At 44.7% G+C, this 24,230-nt stretch overlaps 2 protein-coding genes across 3 annotated transcripts; one reads left to right on the forward strand and one right to left on the reverse strand.

Moving 5' to 3' along the window:
• Positions 1 to 721: 721 nt before the first annotated feature.
• Positions 722 to 8,385, reverse strand: DNAJA1 (DnaJ heat shock protein family (Hsp40) member A1). The gene is made up of 8 exons (XM_063421502.1): positions 8,106 to 8,385; positions 7,794 to 7,971; positions 6,609 to 6,713; positions 6,280 to 6,507; positions 4,801 to 4,915; positions 2,771 to 2,886; positions 2,103 to 2,203; positions 722 to 1,327 (listed from the first exon to the last, which is right to left on the reverse strand). The coding sequence occupies exons 1-8, from the start codon at positions 8,235 to 8,237 to the stop codon at positions 1,109 to 1,111; spliced, it is 1,194 nt and encodes a 397-aa protein (XP_063277572.1). The 5' UTR covers positions 8,238 to 8,385; the 3' UTR covers positions 722 to 1,108.
• Positions 8,386 to 8,580: 195 nt separating this feature from the next.
• Positions 8,581 to 20,373, forward strand: APTX (aprataxin). Of its 2 annotated transcripts, none has more exons than XM_063421503.1 (8): positions 8,581 to 8,873; positions 9,923 to 10,059; positions 10,766 to 10,812; positions 12,508 to 12,819; positions 14,231 to 14,290; positions 17,128 to 17,354; positions 18,176 to 18,279; positions 18,585 to 20,373. In XM_063421503.1, exons 2-8 carry the CDS (start codon positions 9,930 to 9,932, stop codon positions 18,737 to 18,739), a joined length of 1,035 nt encoding a protein of 344 aa, XP_063277573.1. In that variant the 5' UTR covers positions 8,581 to 8,873; positions 9,923 to 9,929; the 3' UTR covers positions 18,740 to 20,373. The 2 variants fall into 2 exon arrangements, with proteins under 2 accessions (XP_063277573.1, XP_063277574.1); XM_063421504.1 differs by lacking the exon at positions 8,581 to 8,873 and adding an exon at positions 8,950 to 9,015.
• Positions 20,374 to 24,230: the final 3,857 nt, after the last annotated feature.

The raw sequence follows: 24,230 nt of genomic DNA on the forward strand, positions 1-24,230 counted from the left end.
TTTAAGATTTTTCTGTGAACAGCTGTCTAAAAAGAAGGGGGTGGTGTTTTTAAACCAACATCCGGTCTAAGAAAAGAGGCAATGAACAATTTTGTAATTATATTAGAAACACTTAATCTACAATAATTAGAACATTCATACAGAAATTTAAGAGTCAGCTTGAAATAATGCACACAATACATTAATTTCAGAACATCCTAGATGCACTGGTTGGTTGTATTCACTAGCCTCCTCTCCTTTGCAGGATCACATACAGCCACTGAGAGGCCTGGTACTGCTTTCCATAACACACTAAGGGGTGTCTGATTTCAGTAATCAAGGTGGAAATCAAGCTTCCCCTCACAGCAGCCTGACGTGTGCTGGTAAAACCTAGAGGATTTTACTAATGCGCAGCAGACAAGGCAGCTCCAAGCAACCCCTGGCTCCACAGGCAGTGTGGCTCAGGACAGCAGCCAAATGGGAGTCACCAACGGAACAAGGTGAACTCCACATCGAGCTCTGGGGTCAGGAGCAGTGCTGGCACAGGAAAGGACTATCTGACCTTCTGCAGAACAGTGTGGAGAGCTTGCGGGTCGTGTGACTTCAATGGGCCTGTGAAGACCGACTGCGTCTGGGTCAGCCTCATTGACCACGTGGGTGCAGCACGTCCTATTTAACCAACACCAGTAGAAGCCCAAACATTATTACCCCAATTGGTACAAAACTTAACTACATCTTACCGTGGATTGTAAGTACTTGTACATACTTTATTCACAGAGTGTAAGATCTAAAAGTCCTAAAAAGCACACCACAGAATCTCAGTTTAAGCCTGGAGAATTGCACACATACAGGAATTACAAGGTTTGGAATAAAAGACAAGCAGGTAAGAGACTTTTCTGGACCAAGAGGCAAGGGTGAAGTGCAGTCAACGTCATTTCAGCTTGCATCCTGGAGCTTTATACAAATTGCAAAGTCAGTTTAATTACTTAGTTTATTTCTTTATGCTTTTAGAAATAACTATGGCTGGATAGAACAACAAATAGCAGGAGGTGAGGGCAAACTGCTTGTAGTCCTTCACTCATCCACTACTGCATACAAAACAAGCATCACAAGTTATTCACTGGCCCATTTATGATGTCTGGCACTGAACACCACCTCTAGGCTGATGCTCATCATCTTCATACACTTCTCCATTATAGTGGTGTTTTCGCTTCTGAGATGGATCAAAGTCCACTAATTCCACCTGTTCCATTTCCTCAGTTTCTTCTATCTCCTGTCTTGTAGGTAGCAGTTTTTCGAGTAAGGACAGCTTATCTGAGGACAGGAAGCCACTCTCTGGGAAGATGACCTGAAATCGTCAAGAACTAAGGTTACTCAAGTCCATCTGAACTGTTTTTTTACTAAATCAAATTGACCTACATGTTAAATATCTGCCATAGTCAGCTTTGTCATCACAGATTACTTAAATACAGAGCTTAAAAAAAATCAACATTACTAAGGTATTTTTAATGCCTAGCTTCTAATTTTGGCAACTCAATCAACACTTTACTTCTGCCTCAGGCTGCCCTCTGGAATCACCTACAAAAGCAAAGGCTGTATGTAATACAATAACACATACAACTACATATTTATAATAGCATATACAACTATATATTTAAATATATAAAAAACCAAAATGTCAGCTTTAGAGATATGGTTAAATATATCCTAAGCTGTAGCAAATGGGGCCCACTTCTATAGCTCCCAGTACTAGCTTCTCCCCAGAGAAGAAAATCAGCATTTTCCAAGCTACTCTTCTGCTCCAGTGCAGAAGTTGGAAGTTACTCATGCATCCTTCCTACAGGACAACAAAAACTAAAGACTGTGTCAAGCAAATGGAAATTCACATGGCTGTTGAAGAAACTCCTCAGGTACCTCATGTACATTGAGCATGAAGTGTTATGGAAGTTTTCCCTTTGTTCTGAACTGTAATTCTGACAGGCTGCCATGTTCCCACCATTTGGAACAAATACCAAAACAGGACATCTGATTATTGGTATCTCTGCTTGACTGAGGTAGTGCTTTTTTGTTAAATTTTGGATGGATGTTCAGTCCCGAAACGCCACAGAAATGAGTTTACTCACCCTGAATTCTATGATCAGGCGTCCTTTCTCATATGGTCTGCGATAGATCGGCATACCTTCATTCAACACACACTTAATAGCCCCATGCTCAACAACCTGGCCTAAAAAAACAAAATCAACAAAAAAATTACCAAAAAAGGAAGTGATCCATGCAGGCAACAGAAGCAGCTTTAGTTACAACTCTCTTCAATATTTATGTAGCTTTCTACATTATGGTTAGGCAGCAACACCAACATGTAGTAGTCTAACAGAACTTACTGCCTGGTAACATCTGAGTAGGAAAGCAGATTGATGTCTAAATTACATTCCTGTAACCTTGTTATGCTTCCCAAAGGAAGCATACTTACAAATTTATTAAGTGCTCCATTGCTTCCAAGGCTGAAAAAGTGGTTTTCAGAGACCCACAGCTTTCAATTCTCATGAGATATCCTCAGGATGCAAGTATGTCCATGAGGTAAGGTCTGTTACTATGTCACACAAAGAGAAAGTTACTGCTGACTGCTATGCAAAAATCCTTTTTTAAGATTCATACTGCAAAGACTAGGGCACGAATTTGATACCAGTACACATCCCTTTTACATCAAGATGGGGTGCTTTTGTTCATTTAGATTTCCAGTTTGCATTCACTGTGTGCTAGAACTTCCAACAGGAAGCAAACCAGCTCTTACCAGGATGGGAGGTAATAATAATAGTTCTGTTATCCAGAGTTGTGATAGGCTTTTGAAAGCCACACAGTGCTTCAACCAGTTGAATATCCATAGACAGAAGCAGATCTTCATCTCGTCTACAGCAGAACCAATAAGTAACAGTCACAGTGAGAATAAAACAGTAGAAGGATCATACCCAACTTCAATATTTAACTTGGAAATTACAGTAAGTTTTAATTATAACAGAAGCCCAGGCAATTAAACAAAGAATACCAAACATTAATGTAGTTCCTTAATAGAATGATACACATTCTGAAAGCCATTATGATCATGTCAAGCTATCCAAAGTGTTAGAAGTGTTTACTGAAAAGAAAGAAATACAAGGCCCACTTGAATCCAGTCTCACTTCACTGCTCCAATTAAAACAAAAACAGGAAAAAAAAAATTCTCAGCCTCATAAATACTGAAACTGGGACAATTAACTCCTTTCTTTGCATAGATAAATACCTTCTTAATTGCACTAACTTGCACTATGGTAATATGTTACACTCTGAAGATTTATTACCAGGGAAGTTTGAACAGGTGATGGCACTCTGGGTAATGATCCAAGTACCTTTCGGAAAGTACCAAGAAGTATCTGGAATAGATTACTGTTAATTACTTTGTGTTCTGACTTCAGTATGGCAATGCTAGTGATTGCCTACATGTTCAAAGGCTACAAAATCCTTCACCTTATTCAAAGAATGTAGAGCACTCACCCTGTTTTTAAAAGGTCTCTGGCAGGAGACTTGAACGAAAAGCTAATTTTAGACTATGACAGGAGAGGAGGAACATCCCACTTGTGCGAAAGCATGACCTCAGCATAACCCCACAAGGCCAGTAATATCAAGGGTTATCGAAGGACACTAGAACTGAAGGCAGTGGGCACAAGTATAGACAAAAATAATCTAGCAGAACTGTGACTTTGAGTCCTAGGAAACCACGAGAACAGTTTGGCATATCTGAATCAGTGTCTGGTTTCACTGGAAGTTAAGAAAAATCAGCTGAGTAGGCTCCTCCAAAGCAAACAGAAGTGATTCTTAACCTGTGAGCTCAGTGCTCCTTGGTACTGAATTCTGGCAGCAGCTTCAAGAGCTCAGCACCATACATGATAGTTGGGCAGACCAGCTGCAGGTTTCCCAGGAACCTTTGGCTCACTGTTCCTATTTACAAGCACAAGGTCAATGGTTGGTGTTGAAACAAGCGCTTTCTCTAAACCCACTGATTCCCTTGTAACTGCTCTGAACGGCAGCAGTGAGACAACAAATGTAACACACTTCTGTGAGATTACTGGCAGTGCTTTTAAGTGGGCCAAAACGTACTGGACAGGCTAATTCCACAAGTACCTGCACGAAAGAGGGAGGTGTGCAACACTGAGCAGTATTGCCTGGGAACACGGAAGTGCTGTGGTCAGTGCCACCTGAGCCACTTCCGCTTTCACAACAAAAAACAGACAGGACCAATTATCCTGCCCATAGCACTTGGGCAGGAAATGAAGTGTAGGAAAACATGTTTGATCACAAGGGTGCATGTTATACTGAGTAAGTTTGTCCTAAGTAAGATCCACAAACACATGTGAACACACTCCAAGTTTTCTTTGCCTTGAGGACAAGTGGACAACAGTTGACTAACACCGAATGGCAACTTTCTGAGCTAAGTAACTGAGAGCAAGGAAACAGTCACAAATATTCAAAACTACTAAAAATCTCAGTATTTCGACGAGTTCTTAAAATTAAAGACTTGTAAACTCTTAACTGTAACTGCTTTTGTTTGCCTTCTATACCTTTCTGCTGCCAAAGCTCACAGGAGATTACCTCATGCTGTTAGAACACAAGTGGCCTGACTAGCAGAACTCCCTCAGCACTCTGACCACCCAGACAAACTTACGGCCCAGTGACAGTCACGTGATCCCATCTCCAGACACTCCAGTACGGACAAGATGAGTGGTATTCAAGGAAGCATGTGGAAAAACCTCACAGGAGATAGCGTAAGAGAATTTCAAGCATTTTTACCTTGTAAATACAGAGTGGTCTTTCTGATCCAAGACAATAATAATATCCCCTGGCTCCAGACCTGGCTCTTGGTCCCCTTCACCATGGAATGTTATTTTCTGACCATCCTTCATTCCTGTTGCAGAAAACAATTAAACGTTTTTCTTATTTTTAAGATAAAAGCACCACCAATAAACACTTCTATACGCATGAGCTGGTATCAAGATATCTCTGGATCTTTAAGGAAGAACATCAGGATCTTCCCTTGAAGCATTCGTTTTTATTAATTTTTAATACAATTCAACAGATTTTAATGGCACTAACCTGAATTCAGTGTTATGTCTCAAGACCATCAAGTTTAACTGTCCTGCCAAAAGAACCACTAACATAAAGTCCTGAAGGGAAATATCATCAAAACAGTTTTCATTACACATACGAATACAAAACAGAAGTCAGAAACACTGTGTACAAACTGCATTTCAAGAGCAATTGACCAGTCAGCTTCTTCAGTTTTTTAAATACGTGGCACAACTCCTTATGAAACATCATCTTAGTGCCTGCAAAGTCCAAGCAGCATTCCCCACGGACTGAAAACCTCCTGTAAGAAACTTGGTTCCCCCACACAAGAAGTCTAGCTAACAAAAATAGTAGCTCTCTTATGCTTTATCAGTCATTTTTCCTTTCCTTCTAGAAAAACATTCTTCTCACAGGACTTCCGTGTTCCATGTATCCCTCCTAGTCCTCATATTTACTACCACTGTAGGATTTCCCCTACAAATTTAGGCATCCCATAAGCTCTGCTTACACACGAAACAGCTGCAGATCAGAATCGTGAGGAGGTCTGTAAAAGTCACGTACTTGTCAGCTTGCTCTGTCTTACAAGCTGCACTACTCCAGAGACCTCTCCCACCAGCTTCTGGGCAGCCCCGCCCCCGCCAGCAGAGATGCACTTATCACTCAATACCATTACATTCACCCATCCCATTGTGGGTTTGTGTATCAAGTTGCTTTCTGCCAGGCAAGGAAGCAGTACCTGCGCTGAGCAGCACTGTCAGGGTTGTGTAGCCAACAGAGCTCTAAGCATGAGAGGCTCAGCACTGTCTCTGCACCCTGTCACTCTAGCAGACCTGGTTCCCCTTCCCACTGAAACACAGCAGAAGTGATCGGAGTTCTGCAGGGTTTCACTGCGGGTGGTGAACACTGATTAGGCTAGCTGATCACAGACTGGGCTTGCACCTGAAAAATAATTCACTGCTTACAGTAATGCAGGTTTCAGAATTCATTCTTAGTTATGTACCAAGCTTTAGAGCTAAACATAATTGATCTTCCTAGAAACAAGTCTCCTTTTTGTAAGGCAGAAACAAGCAATTTTACTGTGTATATATTCAGCACTGTTACTCACGAAATCAACCCCATGTATTTGCTAAATCTTCTGGTTTAGTGCTGCAAAGTCAGTCAGTACGTGCAAGTTCAATACTTCACCTTAGTAAGACACCTCACCTTTGTCAATGTGAACTTCTAGGATCTTCTTTTCTCTAACAATTTTTCTGCCATTGCAGCTCTTACATCGGTCCTTGGGGCTGATACGCTCCCCATGCCCCTGACACTCCATACACACAGACTGGATCTGCTGCACCATTCCTGGCCCGATCTGGTGAATTCTGATCTGCATGCCTGTCCCCCTGCAATTAGGGCAGCACTCCACTGCACCCTTCTTACCACCACGGCCTGAGAACACAAAATTGAGATAGGTGGTTATGTGCTACCAGAAAAAAAAAAACCCTAAAGTTTTAGAAACATCTTCTGCATAGTTTCAGTTTCAGCATTACCTTCACATTTGTCACAGATAACATTTTTCTGCAGTGCAAGTTTCCTCATCGCACCATTGTACATGTCCTCTAAACTCACCGATAACTGATGGACCACGTTTTTACCTGTAAAAGAATACAGATATTTACTCAAATTGAGAAGCTTGGTCTGCACATCTCCCTGCCAAGCCACGATAAACCAAGTCTCTGGGGTTTTACATCTTGTTTCAATAGAGCTCTGTCTTGTTTCACATGTATTGGTCAAAAGCCCCTTCCCAGCTGCTGTTATATTAGGTAACACTTGTTTTGACTTTGACTCAATTGAACTCAGAAGAGATCTTCTGGAAAAGTATGAACAATAGGAGTAACAGAACATACAGAACCTCAGACGTTTAAGTTTTATAATGCAAGACTCTAGTTTTAACAAAGTCACCAAACAATCTCCTACAAACAAGTGTAAGACTCTGTTTGGAATCTTCACTTCAGCACTTTCTTCCTCTCAATAGGTGACCTTTTGGAACCAGAAAGGAGCAATTACATTTTTACCCTCAGGAGCTCCTTAGCACTTCAGCTGCTGTAGGCTTTGTTTTTAAAGAATGCTGAACTCTGGTTTTGTTACAAGTACTTTTACACAACACTCTAAACACTTGGATGCAAAACATTTTTTCTTCCCTTTTTCACCAAATCTGCACGAAGACGTGATGGGGTCAGCACTGCTCATAACAAGTTTAAAGTTTCCCCCAACGTGATTAAACTGCAGCTTAACTTCTGGGTAGCATTTTACTGCAGTTTCAACTTAATTCCACTGCATAGTGCAGGAACAAAAAAAGGCCTCACAGACTGAACTGGATCTTGGTCTCTTGTTCAGATAGTTACTTTTAGACGCTACCCTTAGAGTAGCTTAGTTAACAAACCACGTTAAGCTACTTTACCCTCCCAATTCCTATTATTTTTATTAACGGGTAGGCTTACACTCAGCTGTAGGTTCCCCAAACACACCTGGTTAGTGATTAACAGGAGACAATGCACAGGAGACCAAACTACCACCATACTAACCAAACGCCCTCCCTTGTAGTTTCAGGCGTTAAAGGAGAATAGTTTTCTCCAATTTCTAGATTAACCCTGTAACTTCAGTTTAACTCTGTTTAAATTCCTACAGCTACGGCACTCTCCTCAGAGACTCTGATACCCCCGCCGACACGTTACCTCGCCTCTCCCTCTGCATCCTCCCTCCGCCACCGAAGAACATATCGAATATGTCCATGGGTGACCCGAAGCCGCCGCCAGAGCCACCCTCCTTGATAGCCTGCTCTCCTCCTTTGTCATACAGCTCCCTCTTCTTCGGGTCCGACAGCACTTCGTAGGCTTGGGAGATCTGCTTGAACTGCAGGAAGGACAGTCACCGGCAGTCAGGAACCTGCGGCACCGCCGGCAGGACCCCCGCCCGGCCCCACCGCCCCGGCCCCACCGCCCCGGCCCCACCGCCCCGGCCCCACCGCCCCGGCCCATCCCGCCGACCTTCTCGCCTTCATTGGGGTTCTTGTCCGGGTGGTACTTGAGTGCCAGCTTGCGGTAGGCCTTCTTCAGCTCCTCCGCGGACGCGTTGGGCTTCACGCCCAACACGTCGTAGTAGGTGGTCTCTTTCACCATGGCGCTGGCGGCGGCGGCAGTGGCAGGAGGCCCCCGGCGCGGCGGGCGCAGATCCCGCTGCCTGCTGCTCCGATCCCGACTCTTCTGGAAAGTTCGGGCCGGTCCTGCAGCCTCGCCGCTTTACAGCCGGCCCCGCCCCGGAAGTCCTGCCCCGGGCCCGGGAGAGCGGCCCACCAATGGTTGCTCGGGAGGCGAAGGCACTTGGCCAATCAGCGGGCGTCTACGCCACACGCATTGAGCGCGGGCTCCGCCCCGCCCCGCGCGGGCGGTGGCTCCCGCCCTGCCTAGTGTCCGTCTCGCGTCGCGCCTGCGCGCCGGGCAGCTCCCGCCCTCAGAGGCACCGAGCTGCACCGGGTTCGGGACGCCGGCCCGGTCGCCGCCTTCGCGGCACCGCTCCCCGCTTCTCCCCCCTCACCCTACGCAGGCCTGGCTCCGCCACCGCATAGGCTGACAGGCAGCCCGGCCCGCTCCACGCTACTGCGCCTGTGCCAGGACCCAGCGCCCACCCTTGTGTGCACGGCCCAGTGCGCCTGCGCCGGGTCACGCGCCGCGGCGGGAGCTGCTATCTGGTCACGTGGGAGCGCACTGCAGCAGCTGATTGGCTGCAGTGGCGGCGGCGCGAACGTCCCTCGCGCGGTAAGGGGGATGGGGTCCGCCCCGGCGTTGCCATGGGAACGGGGCCCAGGGGATGGGTGTGCCGTGGGGATGGGTGTGCCGTGGGGATGGATGTGCCGTGAGGATGGGTGTGCCGTGAGGATGGGTGTGCCCATGGCGATGGGTATGCCGTGGGGATGGGTGTGCCGTGGGGATGGATGTGCCGTGAGGATGGATGTGCCGTGGGGATGGGCGTGCCGTGGGGATGGGTGTGCCCATGGCCATGGGTGTGCTGTGGCGATGGGTGTGCCCATGGCGATGGGTGTGCCGTGGGGATGGGTGTGCCGTGGGGATGGGTGTGCCGTGGGGATGGGTGTGCGGTGAGGATGGGTGTGCCCATGGTGATGGGTGTGCCGTGGGAATGGGTGTGCCGTGGGGATGGGTGTGCCGTGGGGATGGGTGTGCCGTGGGGATGGGTGTGACAGTGCCGCTGGTATACTGGGGACGGAGCCTTGCTTTCTGCCGGAATAAGCTCACCACCAGAGAGCTGAGAGAAACAGCGCCGAGTACCAGGCAGGGTGAGGGTGAGGGATCTTTGCTGTCCAGGGTCAAATTAGTGTAAACTTGAAGGTTTCATAGCATGATCCGTATGCTGACTGTTGCTGGATGAAGCTATCCCGACCCTCGTCATCTCGTGTCTTCTGCTGCTCTCTCTTGTTTTGGTGGTTAAGTTAATCTTTCCAGTGAACTCTGATTCAGTGGGAAGAAAATTGAGCTATCTTGTTGCTAGGCTCTTCTGTCAGATGGAACTGTCAATGCTATCAATTTTTCCTGTATATGGTTCGTGGAGGTGAGAATGTATGGTAGTGTGGGAGGGAAAACAGCATTGCCCTTCCAACAGCAACCTGCTCTTAGGTTATGCAAGTGCTAGTGACATGCTTTGCCTTGAATTTCAGAAACACCAACCAAGTTAGCAGAACAGGCTCAGCTAGTGGATGGGCTGGCAAGAGAATTCATGGGCCCTGTTCCGCAGGAAGGTGGCCCATCGGGAAGTGGCGCGTTGGTAACACACTGTTTATTTTGCTCTGCAGCACAGAGATGCGTGTGTGCTGGCTCGTGGGGAAAGAGAAATGCACTCAGCGAGTGAAACTGCCACACTTGGAAGCTGTGGTAATTGGGCGTGGTCCAGAGACTGGGATAACGGATAAGAAGTGTTCACGGCAGCAAGGTAAGGTGATTTAGCGCAAATCCTGCTTTCTGTGTGCAGCAGAAGCTGAAGCTGCCTTGTTCTTCTGTGTGGTCTGCAGTGTTGCCAGGTTCTTGAAGTCATCAAGCCTTTTTAATGAGCACTTACGGAGATCTCTGGAACCTAAAGAATCAGAGACACTCAATGATAGGATGTCCACTTCCATAAACTAAAGCATTATACCGTAATGTGAGTTCCCAGGCCCACAGTTGTGTTTCACGTCTGCATCACTGCTTCATGAGCACCACTTTTCCCTAGTATTCCACCAGCTGATTTTTAGCATGACTTTTATTTTATACAAAAAATAATATGATCTTGGAGGATATATGAAAATACTTGTCACCTATACAATACGGCACATCTTTTCTGCCTTCCGTGCCTCTGGACCCAGTCTTGCTCTATGCCTTATTGTCAGAGAGGGCTGGTAAGAATGTCAAGAACACGTGTAAGACATAACAGAATCCACTTTTGTTCTGAAGTAATTCCTTGGCTCAGCGTATGGGTTGGCTCTGTTTTTACCTGTGGTCGTAGAAGGAAGAGATGAGGCAGAAATATTCTTGGCATAAATTCACAAAGATCAGCTCCAGAAAGAAACAGACCTTCAAAAAGAGAAGTGTTTTCTGCGTTGGGTGGTTCAGCAGAGTTATTTTTATTTACATTGCTTTGTGACACTTTGTTTCTTTTCCAGTTCAGTTAAAAGCCGACTGTAACAAGGGGTATGTCACAGTTAAACAGGTATGTTTTAATGCATGGATTTACAGTATTTCTGATACTTACTGGGACAGCTGTACTTCACTTCACAAATGCTCTGAGTGATGATTCTGATCCCTGGGTCTGAGGGATCTGAAGCTTTCTTACCACCAAGGGAGGTTACAGCAAGTTGCTCTCAGAAGTGAGCTTTTTTCTTTTATGCACCTCAGGGAAAGACTGCACTATTCCTTCCAGATACACTCCAGTCTAAGACAGCCAGACTCCTGCGGCATCAGGGAATGCTGTTGTCAGTCCTCAGTCAGTTCTGTCAGGTGCTGCATTTGAGAGACTTAGGACTTCTTCTACTAAACTTGCTTATCTTCCTCCTGAGCCTTAACCTTCATAAGCTGAGGCAGCCTTTTGTTTGAGATTGAGGTTCTTGTGTTGATGGGACTATGCAGCTGTAGAAGATTTTTGTTGGTGGGCTGATAGAGCCAGAGATATGATTACTTTTGGGAAGGGATGAGATGTGAGACAACCCTGCAGAAATGCTCATATTACCAGATGGATGGAGGCAGGCATACTCCCTCACACTTACGTGAATTAATTTTAATTTTTAACTCAGTTATGTGAATTAATTTTAATTTTTTTAAATTCTGAGATAATGTGAAGGGAAAGGTCTGTGTTGCTGATGTTTGTGTGTGTGCCCACAGCATCAGCCTGTGCAGACAACACAACAGCGTGTTCTACCTACCAAGGGATAACATCTTCTCTCCAGAGCCCAATAAGCACAGGCACCTCAGTGGTATCTGATGAATCTGGCAGAGATATCTCAGACAGTTTTTCACAGAAATCAGCCCTAGTCATAATTTGAATATTGTGTTACTGGAATCTCAAAACTGGGAATATTTTCTGGTGGTGGGTGCTAGCATGTTTTCACTGCCTGTTGAAGAGTTGCTCTCTAGGGAGAGGTGTGTGGCACAAGGTTGTAGTGATCAGTTGTTTGATACTTTATTCACTGATGGGAAGCATCCTTGACCTGAGGGAAACTGCAGAGCTGTAGACTGAAGAGATCCTGTTTGGAATCAATTGTGTTCTTCATTGCAGTGAATACCAAGTGAGAAGTATAGTACCATCTTGTGAAGCATGCAGGTATGGCAGCAACAGAGCTAACGAAACAGTCTGAGTTCATCAGTCACAGGAGAGAGCTGATTTCCTAAAGCCTGTTTAATGCATAAGCATTAACCAAAAGCAGTTTGCTGAAGACTCCTAATTTTTATAGGGTCACCCACATGATGATGCAAAATCCATCTATCAAGCAATCACTGTAGGTTGCCTACACCACAGTGTGATTGCACTAAAATAATTCACTGAAACTGCTGTTACTCCTCAGAAATAGTTGCTGCTGTTACTAATGGTTTAATAAGTTGCTAATTTGTGAGAGAAGTGCAGCACAAGTTGTGCTGTAACTCTGTAGCTGCTGCAGACCCAGGCTCTCTGTGACTCGAGGCCTGAGGTTGTCTGCTGACAGCTGTGACTGCAAGAGTGGGACAGAAACAGATGTCCACAGTGCTGCACTGCCTGGTCTGTTAAAGCAGGTTGATGTGGACAGGATGGGCAGTGAATACAAAATGCATTTGCTTTCCAGGATACTGGTATTCGAGAAGAACTGAGCAGAAGTTGGTGATTCCACTTACAACATAATTTCCTACTCTTTTTTCCTTTTTCTATCTACGGAAGATAGGGGTCAACCCAACTAGTATTGATCTTGTGAATATTGGTAAGGATGAAGTGGTGAAAATGAAGCCAGGCCAAGTTCTGCATATTGTGAATAACCTTTACCCCTACACGGTGCAATTTGCCGAAGAGTCTGGGAAAACTGCTCCAAAAACAGACGAGATGCCACATGAGGAGTCCTGTGAGAATGATGATATAGAGCTTGTGCCCAGAAAAACAATGAAGTTGGAGGTGGGGGATACACAAGGCAGTTCTACAAATCCCAAGCTAAGCAATACCAGTGTCTCTACACTTGAAAGAACTTCGAATGAAAAGGCAAGTGTGTTGGGATTAATACTTGTGCTGTTTCTCCTGGGGTTGTCTCTTCCATGAGGAGACATGGTCTTCTACTTAATGTGGATTCTGCTGGTGGCAGGCATCTCAGGTGAACACAGATCCTCAAAGTATACGGAGCATAAGAGGTGTTACGTGCTTCTGACATCACCCAGACCCTTGGAAAGTTACTTGGGACCCATTCCCACCTGACCTGAGGGTTTGGTGTGTGTGAGGGGGTATCCCTGTAGCAAATGAGGATTTAATCTCTGGTTTCTGCTGCAGTTTCTGCTAGAAGGACAGTCCACGTGAGCTCCATTTAGCTGGAGTCACCCAAGGACACTGTCCTGGCTCTTGAGTGGTTATCTAAAAGCAAGTGCACAGAGAACAGAACAACCTGAACCTTTCTGGTTTTTAGTTAGTTTGTAATTGCATGGGGCTTTTTTTCTCCTTCTGCTTTGTTCATTCCATATGGCAGAACCATTTTTACATTAATGAATGTCACCAGCCAGAATCTTTGAAAGGGAGTTTTTAGCCCTGTGACATGGTCAAAATAAAAGGTCTTAATGCATTTGGAACTAGTGCAGTGTGGGAGGAGAAGGCACAGAAATGAAACCCCTTAAGACAAAATTTTAATCTCAGATTGCTGTGAGTTAACCACTTACTTCAGTTATGGACTTGAGCTAGTCACATTAGGACCAGATTTGTGGTGGAATGAGCAGGGACATGACGACTCACCTTTTCCCTGCCAGCATTGTAATAACGTTTGAATGTCTTCCTTTATATGATATTAATATGATGAATATCATTGCTCATCTGAATAGTTAAAACATCTGTTTTGGAAAAGGTGCACTCAAGGCACACCGTCTTTTAGGTGTTCAGTAGCCAAGTTAAGAAATAGCTTGTTTTGGCTTGATCTTCCTGTGCCTTTCTTGTCTTCTGTACAAGCCACTGCACAAAAAAAATCAATACATGTAAGGATAAGGCCACTCACTGCAATGACTTTGTTCTGTGCCGAGCAGTATGGGATAGGACAGCTAATGGAGATCTTTGATCTTTCTTTGGTTCTTGTGATCCCTGAAGCAGAGGGCCTTGTGTCATGACACGTGCAGGTAAACTATTAAATTTGAACACATTTATAGATCTCTGTTTTTAAATTTCCAATGTTTGGAAGACTGAACTTTCCATCTCTACAGTATTTTTTCAAAGTTTTCAAAAGTAGCTTTTTGGGGGCAGTTGGAGGTGTGTTGGCATTTTATAGAAGGGAAATAATTGAGCTTCTATATTTATATATTTTTCTTTTAATTGTCATCCAGCTGTTAACTGTAGTGCTGTATACTAATGAATGTTCTTTAAAATGTATAATTGGATGCTTAATTGTCTTATAATTCATTTTTCCCATTCTGTGCTGTAGGAACATTTAGGACACTGGAGTCAGGGTCTAAAGAGCTCCATGCAAGATCCAAAAATGCAGGTGAGAGCTGTATACTTGTACTTTACAGTAGATCCTGTCTAGCAAAGCTAAATGAGCTTGCTTTCTTCCTTCTGCAATTTGCTTTAACAATCTGATTAATCAGTGGAGTCCTGCATAAGGGCTGAAATGTACTTGCATCTCTCTCTGTAGTGACACTAACTTGGGAGTCTCTACTGTACTGATTTTGCAGAGTGTCAATGTCTTAATTATCTTGGAGCTCTCTGTATTGTGAGATTTGGCCAACAGATTTCAAAAAGGTTGATAGGAGAGCAGGTGAGCTGTGCAGTTGCTTTATTTCCTCAGGGAAACCAACTAAAATGGGGTTATCATTTGAAGCTGAGCAAGCCATGGAGGTTCCCATTCTCCAGCAGTCAGCACTTCCTTGTTTCTTGGTGCAGTGCAGTTTCCTGGTTTCCAGCAAATTCTTAACTTTCACACCTTTATTAAGCTGACAGGATCTGACCCCTGGTCTCACTGGGCCCCTTCAGGTGATGATCACTGTCAGGCTGAAAATAATTTGGAGTCATAGTGTATGTTGAGTTGGAAGGGACCTGTCAGGATCATTGAATCCAACTCTTACCCCTGCACAGGACATCCCCAGAAATCACACCGTGTACCTGAGAGCGCTTCTTGAACTCTGACAGACCTGGTGCCATGATGACTTCCCTGGGAGTCTGTTCCAGTACCCAGCCACCCTCTGGGTGGAGAACCTTTTCCTGATGTCCAGCCTAAACCTCCCCTGTCTCAGCTTCAGGCTATTTCCTCAAGACCTGTCACGGGTCATAAGAGTTTAGATATCAGTGTCTGCTGCTTCTTGATCCCTCACAAGGAAGTTGTAACTGCAGTGAGGTCTCCCCTCAGTCTCCTCCAGGCTGAACAGACCAAGTGACCTCATTGTTCCCGATATGGTTTCCTTTCAACCATCCTCTTAGCCCTCTTTTGGACACTTTCTAAGAGCTTTATATCTTCTGCTGTGTCACCTAAAACTGCCCCCCACACTCAGGTAAGGCTACCTAGTGCAGAGTGGGACAATCCCCTCCCTTGCCCAGCTGTGATGCTGTGCCTGATGCACCCAGGACACAGGTGGCCCTCCTGGCTGCCAGGGCACTGCTAACTGGCAGCCAGGTGACTAACTTGAAACCGACCAGGACCCCAGATCCCTTTCCATGGAGCTGCTCTCCAGACTCTGGCTCCCCACAGTCTCTCTATGTCCAGGGATGCCCTGTCCCAGGTGCAGAATCCATCACTTTCCCTTGTTAAACTTCTGCTCAGCCCTCCAATTGGTCCAGGTCTCTCTGCAGGGGCTTCCTGCCTTCAAGAGAGTTGACAGTTCCTCCCAATTTAGTGTCATTGGCAAACTTGTTTTCTATTCCTTCCAGTTCTGTGTTCTTCCTTTATGAAGATGTTGAAGGGCACAGGGCTGAGGATGGAGCCCTGTGGAGCCCCACCAGTGACAGGTCTCCAGTCTGATGTCACCCCATTCACTGTAATCTTTGTGCCCAGCCTGTGAGCCAGTTCCTCACTTAGCTGATAACTAAACAGAAGGCTCCTATTTCTTGATTGACTTTTTTTTCAATTCAAGTGTGAAGTGCTGAACTGCATAGATTTACAGGAGAGCTGGATGCCCATTGTCCTAGAATTGCCAGCACTTTCAAATGAGTCTATTTATAGGGAGTGATAAAACTATGAAAATTCTTCCTTACTTTAAACATGAAGCTTTTTTTTTTATCCCTGAAGCAGAATTCCATATACTTAGCAAAACAGGGCTTTATTGACCCAAAATGTAAGCAGGTTTTAAAACTGTTCTTTAATAAAATAGCTTTATTAGTTGTTGTAGTTTCAATATGAATGCATAAACAATAGAACTCCTATATTTTCTTTTTAATTAAATATTAAATACTTCTTTCTTCTGAAAAGACTTGACAGTGATTCTTTTCCTACTGGCGCAGGAACAGACACTAATATTTATGTATAAAATACCTTGCTGCTGAAAGAACTTTCATCTTCCTCAGTAAGACTGATCTGTATATAAACGTACAAGAATAATTAGCAAAGGTGACAAAGACATCATCCATCTCTCATCAGCAGGTGCACTGCCAAGAGACCAGAGATGCAATACACAGTTCCTGTGTCACAGTCTGGCAGCTTTTTATTGCTGGGTTCTCCCCACTGTTGTCGACAAGCTTCCCAACCACTTCTCTTCCTCAGCCACATTGAATTGTTGCAGAAGGCAAAACAAAATGGAAATAGGAAGAAAGGCATTACAGACAGGGATCTGTTCTCCTTCTTGTGAGGGATCTTATAAAGCAGCATACTGGGTAGGATGAACTGAAATAGCCCAGACTTGAATATTTTTGTAATGCTGGTGAAGGTCTGCAGCACACTGCTGGTAGCACGTCTGAGATTCGTGCTTCCCTCCAGAATCTGCAGCCCAGGGCATTCCTACATGTTCTGTATTGAGCACAGTAGTCTTTTTCTGTAGTTTGTGACTACAGAACTTGAAAGTAGCCTGATGGAAGTAGAGTTCCCTAGGCCTCACTGGTATCTCAGTCCAGGTGATTTTCAAGTGTTCATATACACGTGTAGCTATGGTTCACTTACTGCAAAGTAAGATTAGAAAGCTTTTTGCTTTTATAATAAAGTATATGAAAAAGGATGCTGGAACACTTCTGTATAGCTACCTGGTATATGTTATGGAAGAGGGTGCTTATCCTGCAGCAACTTAATTCCAGCAAAAGTTCTCACTGGATAGCAGCTCTCCACTAAATATAGTGCTTTTAGGAATAGTATATTTAGCTTTCAGTCAGAAAGTAATGTAGTTATTTTGTTTTTGCAAGGTTTACAAAGACGAAAAGACTGTGGTCATCAAGGATAAGTATCCCAAAGCACGTTACCACTGGCTTATCTTACCATGGGACCCCATTTCAAGCCTGAAGTCAGTCACCAGGGACCACCTTGAACTCTTGGAACATATGCATGCCGTTGGGCAAAAAATGATTGAACAGTGCCCTGCCAGAGAGAGCCTGGAGTTCAAACTGGGTTACCATGCTATCCCCTCTATGAGGTAAGACCTACAGGAGAAATGTGGTGGACATGCTGTTCTTCTAGTTACACAGATTTGGGGCTAAATTCATGAGGAGATTTGGCATTGCTGAAGAACAGGCAATCCTCCCCACCAGTACAGGCAGCTTGGTGTGCAGTCCTTGGCCCCACTGCTGTACAGATCCCGATGCACAGCGTCTTTGGCACGGTGGGAAATGCCTGTTGGGCTTCTCCAGCAGAGGCTGGTGCCTGGGGTGTGGCATGCCTGTGGTCCAGCCTCAGTGACAGGAGCACTGCTGCCAATACGAGGGCATCCCCCCCCCAGGGCGTCCGTGTGGGATTAGAGACTGACTCCTAGACCTGCCAAGTCCTGCCTAGCAACAAGCAAGGATTTGAGCCTTGTGTCTAAGTCCAGACCTTGGAGTGTCCAAGGGCCTGTTGATACTGCAGTCAGTTGTTCTCCAGTTCATGAAGGAAGCTTTTGAGCACTGATCAAGTCCCATTCAATCACTCTACAAATAATAAAACTTTGGTTTATTATTAAACCTTTAATAAACCTTTGGTTTGCTAACACTATTGTCTCCATTTTTTTGGAAATTAGCAGGAATGTAGATTGCAGTGAGGGGGCCAATGGAATATGCAGACTAGTGACTGTGACTGTTTATGGGTGAAATGGTTGGCAAGAGACAGTGTTCCAGAACAGATTGTGTTTCTTCTGTCACAGAGTTAGGACAGACCCACAAGGCTGGCACTCTGCTGAATCATATTTGCAACTGATGCAACTGCAAAACAACTTTGAGCATTAACCTTCTTATCTCATATCTACATTATATATTTTTTCAGTCAGCTGCATTTGCATGTAATCAGCCAGGATTTTGATTCTCCAGCTCTGAAAACCAAAAAGCACTGGAATTCTTTCACTACAGACTACTTCTTAAACTCTCAAGGTAATGATTAGAAAAAATATTTCATAACATATAATTCTGCTTGCAAGTTCTGGCTTTGGGATTTTCTTCCAAACAAATGTGCAAGGTATAAATTTTATTGCAGTAAATTAAAGGTTTTATTTAATTTAAGATATTGAGGAGTAGCACTGAGTAAAACTCAACAGATTTTGTGTCTGGTTTAAATTAGAATGCAGCAATGACACACTGTGTATTCCCAACAGTGCACAGAGATTTGCAGTGTCATGTGTTTCATGATGCTGCTGTGTGGTCTCAATACCTATGGTCTTTTTTATTTTTATCCCCAGATGTGATAGAGATGGTAAGAAGCAAGGGAAAAGTGATGGTGAAAGACCACACCTCTGAACTTCTCAAACTTCCTCTCAGATGCCATCGCTGCAAACAACAGCAGTCCACAATCCCACAGTTAAAGGAACATCTTAGGAAACATTGGCCAAAATGAGTCTGCAAAAAATCATCTTCCAGTCTGTCTTCAGATTTCAAGCCAACACATAAACCGCAAAATGTTAACGGGAATGTATGTTTATTAACTGGAATGATGTTGCAGTCTGTTCAAGTCGCAGTTTGTTGAGTTTCGGGGTTGCCAGACAGTTCTGTGCCCTTTGTTGAGTCTCAGTCCCGAGGTTCTCCCTAACAGCTGTTTGCTTCCCCGTAACTGTCAGTCAGGTAATCCCCGACTTTTTTCCGGACGGTTCTCTCTGAACCATTTTTCATTTGTCTGTATAATTTGTTTTCCCTTCACTAGTTCCCCATTAGGCCCCAAAACGCTTGTTTACCGTTCGCGCTTCCCCGCCACTGGCCGGAAGTGAGCGTTCGTCCGACCCTTCGGTGTATAGCCCGCCGCGCCCCGCTCGGGGTGTCTGTCTCCGATTCAGAGAATAAACTCTTTGGACATGAGACTGCAGACTTCCCTTCCTTAACCCGTGCCCTCTGCCTGCGCCGAAGAGAGATATCTGAGCCGCAGAACCGAGAACTCAGGGACACCCCGCCCGCAGCTCGGCTCGGGGGAAGTGTACCTCGCCATATCGCCCGTGCGGGAAATCAGAGCTAGCACGGAGGTTCCGGCATGGGCGGTAGAATGACAAAAGTAATGTGGGGAGAAGTAGTCTGGAAACAGCAGCATACTAACTTAGTAACAGCTTCATCAAAAACCAAGCCCTCTTTTTCCTCCCTTCTAAAAATGTAAAGTGACTTCTGAAATGGAAGCTTTTTGGTTGCAGGTTTATTGTGATACAGCCACACTAATGTAAGTGAACTGAAGTCTGGGTGAAGTGTTTCGTTTGGATGAAAAGATTTAATTCATAAGCTGAACTGAGCCCAGATCTAGGTCTCTACTGAGAAAGAAACAATGGTTTAGAGGTCTTTCTCTTGATGCTTTCTGCCTACCGCTGAAGTTCCTCCTACTGGTTAATGTTGCAAGCATTGGTGTGGCTGACAGAATGTATTGTCAGTGGAGAGGAAGGAGCAGCAGCTGATCATCCACACTTGGCTGTGCCACTGAAAGCCCTGACAGTTCAGTGCTGCTGAACTGCCCCTCAGCTGTGGAGTGGGCTTTGCCCCTCACCAGGGTGCCAGGACATCAACTGCTCCGGCTCTAAGTGGGGCAAACAATCTCTTTTGGGTACCAGGATGTTTTTAAACATTTTTATATGAAATACATGTGTAATACACAATTACCAGCTTTACTGCTCCCCAGAGTCACAGAACTATCAAGGTTTGCAGTTTTTTGTCTGCATACGTTGAGTTTGGTACATAAATTCTGTGGTTTAATCCTGCCCTGTTTCTCCAATCAGGATTTTAGTGGGTCTCTAATGCTCTGTTGATTGTTGTCAAGATGTGAACTTCCAGAAGCAGCAGAACAGTACTAACAAAAATCTCTTGAGTCCTGATCTGGTTTGTACAGTTCAACTTCATCCTAAGCCCAGCTTTGACTTAAGATGCCCTCTGGGTGAAATGGCTTTCAGTATGCATGCACAGAGCTTTTGCTATACAAGCAAAGTTGCTCCTAACAATAACACATTCTGTGGGGAGAGAGTGTCCTCTTCTTCTGTCCCTCCCATGCAGCAGCATGTTGCTGTACCCACTCAAATGGGGCAGATAGTAAGTTGATGTTGCTGGAAAAGAATAAAGATGTTCCTGTCATAAAGTTGTCCCCAAAAAATGTGTTCATGTGTTCTTTCAACCTGGTATGCAAGAAGCCAGTCCACAGAGAGGGTTGTGTTTATTTCGTGCTTGTGCAGAGGTGGGTGCTGGGTGCTGAATCCACAGAGCCAGCACACCCAGTTCTAGCCAAGCACTGTACCTAAGATATTTTCGAAATATCTAAGTCTGCACTTACCTGATGTCTAAATACCTGCCTGCTCAGGTAGCTACTGGACAATCTTTTGCCTCCTTCAATCTAAAGGTACAAGGCATTTCAAATTTATTGTGTGTATTCAGTAGATAGGATTCATTTGGAAGTAATCTAAGCTTTAGAGATGTGGTTTTCACATGATAATGAGCTAAGTTCATCTAAAGGACACTTTTTTAGCTGATTTAATTAATTTCAGTAAAACACGGAACATTGCCAAATGCCAGGTTCAGTATCTGATTCAAGATTTCTCTTTGTGTTCTCTACTTGTTTCAAAACTATTCTGCAAGACCTTGCCATTTTCCACTTTTCTGCATCTTTAAAGTATTTATTGTTCTCCCAGGACTGTGCAAAATCTTTTTTTAAACCATTCACCTTCCACCAGAATGGGGTACACTGAGGTGAAGGGTTGGCCATGGCCCAATTTAAAACACCAGTCAGAGTTCAGCTTTTGCTGACATCAGTAATAATATGCCTTAAATTACAAAGTAAAAGAGAGTAAGGAACAATGACAAAAGCACAGCCAGACTGAATTCATTCTTGACACAAACTAGGGCTTGAGCTCTCTCTAGAGGTAAAGTGCTAGTGCTTTGCAACAGGAGCTAATTTGGACCAAGGCCAGGTGGGGATGCTGGCCTTGGTCCAGACACAGGAAGGGAAGCCATGCTTCTTCACAGTGAAATGCACTGCTTATGGCCCATGGCCCATCATAGCTGGCTGGGAGTCGCGGTTTTAGTACCTCTCAGGGCAGGTCAGAGGGAAGCACAGACCCCTGCAATCCATCTGTATGGGACAGCGTGCACATGAGTCACGGTTGCCACTCACTCAGATGCGGAGCACGATTCAGAGGGACAGGCCTATGTATGGTGCTGTAAATCAGCAGCCCCAGAGGGAGGGATGGCAGCATGTCCAGCACTCGCTGTGTGAGGTCACCACTGTACGGGAAAGGTCTGCAGGAAGGCAGCAGTGGGCACAAGTGCTCTGAAGCCAACAAGGGGCAGCCACCTATAGGGGTAGCCTCGAGGCCATGAAGGAAACCAAGGCAGAAAACGTAGACATTGTCACAAGTTAGTTCGCATGGGGCTTTGCAGGGGACCTCACAGCCCTCCTCCAATCTTTCATCTACAGCTAGTAAGTCCATACAGGAGACTGAGCAACCAGTATGACATCTTTGTTGGAAGACAGCCTCAGAATAGCAGCATAACCTTAACACTCAACAGCCAGTGATGATAAACCATCTCCCTTCCACTCCTGGCTGTAATTAAATCTCTTCTGAAACTATATAATCTTCTGTAATATTGTTACAGGAATGAGGCCTAAAGCCAAGGGAGATATGGTGAAGGACCTTCCATGAGATGTGCCATGAGATACATGGTGAAGGAATTTACATGGGCTGATGTTGGGCCGATGGGGTGACAGGTTATCAGGTGGAGGGTCAGATGACCCTTGCCCCTGCAGCCAAGCAGGTGGAAGAGTGGTGCAAGAGTTCTGTTCCATCCTTATGAAAACCCCACTGCCTTTGTCCGCTCTTTGCAATTCTCAATACTCATTTACACAAGTCATTCTCTCCCCCTCTTCTCCATTTACAATTGCAGTTACAGAATATTTGACTATAGCCTCATCTCTGCTTCTCCCAAAAGGAAAAAAATATTCTGTCTCCAAGGCAAGAGAATGAGAACATGACCACCTTGCAGACAAGTCAAGGGTCTTAACTCATCTATTCCCAGAGCAGGGATGCCTCTTTGCAAAGATCTGTGATTCTGACTCCATTGAAGTATACCCAGGAACACTTGTACATAGCACTATACACTTGTATTTTGCAGGTGTGTTTATCACTGCCAATCTGACAAAATATAATCTGTTGTCCAATGAACAGATTATTCCACTGTTTGTGGATCTGTTCATGAAAGTTCCTATAGAACTTAATGGATTTCTTTTCCTTTTGTTTAATGAAGCCAATCAGCAGACAGGTGAAAAACATGTAACGAGAAACAGGCTTTCATACAGCCACATTTGCTCTGAGGTTGAGACATTTTTGTAGTTAACTCCATATTTCTCCATTAATGGTTTACTTCCATTCCTGGTAACTCTGTAGGAGCCTCCACAGAATTTTTAAGAGCAAATTCAATATGTCTGTAATGACAGTAACTAAAGCTGAGAATACTTCAAGATTACATGCATCACCAACAAGGAAAAAAACCATGCCAGCAGAAATCAAGAGAAAGCTCACTCTTAGCTGCTGCTGAGAATAAATGAAGGTTCAGCAACTGCAGAAGCAGGACATCCCCCCTTCAAGGCTCACTGACACCAGGTGCTGCTCCCAGCTCTACTGCTCCTTACTCCAAGTTCACAGCGGGGGGAAAGGTGTAGGGGAAGACAATAGGAATTCAGTGATAAATAATTTAGAAGACTGGTCTTTCACTTGGATGGCAGATTTAAAGGGGTTTTGCCTTGATGGGAGAACAAGAAAGCACACCTAACCCAAAAGTCTTTGGTTTTCACCATCACCGTGATGGAAAAGAAATCATACACATATTTAGGCACAAGCAAAAATCCTCAGTAAGCCAGTGGCAATTTTACCTTTCCTATTGTTCTCTCTCTAGACAATAAATTATGTTGTGGAAGACCTCAGTATTTCCTGGCATCAGATTTAGGAATGTCAGGAATTACTGGTATCAGTGTCACATTTCAGTTGCAGGGCCACAATCTCTCATCAACGCTTTCTCCAGATCTAGTAGATGGCTTCTGTATTTCACCATGGACTATGGTCTGCTACCATTTTGAAGACCCAGATCCTGTGAAATACTGTTGCCATGTAAAGTCTTTCATGTGTTTTGCCATCTCAAAAGGCTTTATTTCCTCTTGGAGAATCTCTTTCCAGGGTAGTCAGAGTATTTGACAAAAAGCTTAAATCATCCCCACACAACCCACAACAGGCCATGAAACTCAGAACAACTGGAAACGAAAGTTTCTACATGAAAGTTCATGTTCATGAAAGTTCCTACAGAACTTCATACTGACAAGACTTTTACCACTGCCCTCCAGCAAGTCCAGGACAGCACAACATACAGTGCAAGAGCAAATTGCTACCCCAGTCTGATGGAGTTTTGCCACACAAAAACAGTGACCTGCAGCACTGGACATGCTCATGTGCAGTCAGAACACAGCTTGCTGCTGTGCCACTAAACACCTCCAATCGACATAAAGCACCTTGTTTGTGCTGTGTTTTTCTGCAGCACCCCACAGAAATGGCCTGAACACTGCAGCTGCCAGGCCAAAACTAACCAAGACAATGATGCTATCACTGAAAGGGTTTCCAGCCTCGTCTCCTTCCTCTGCTCCCAGAACTGCTGCTGTTACTTCTCACATCAGATCGCAGAAATATGCTGGGGTAAAGCCTAATTCTCAATACAAGACCAGTTTCCAGATGACACAGTTCTGCAATACTGCACAGTATTATCAGGGTACAGCTGCTGATCTGTCAGTGCCATAAGGCAGCATTAGTCTATCTTCTTTGATCTCAGACAATTACGGTAGTATTACCCAGCAGAGTATGACACCGACACCTCTGCCTTGCTTTTAT

Source organism: Prinia subflava, chromosome Z (genome assembly GCF_021018805.1).
Source record: "Prinia subflava isolate CZ2003 ecotype Zambia chromosome Z, Cam_Psub_1.2, whole genome shotgun sequence".
Classification (NCBI taxonomy): Eukaryota; Metazoa; Chordata; class Aves; order Passeriformes; family Cisticolidae; genus Prinia; species Prinia subflava.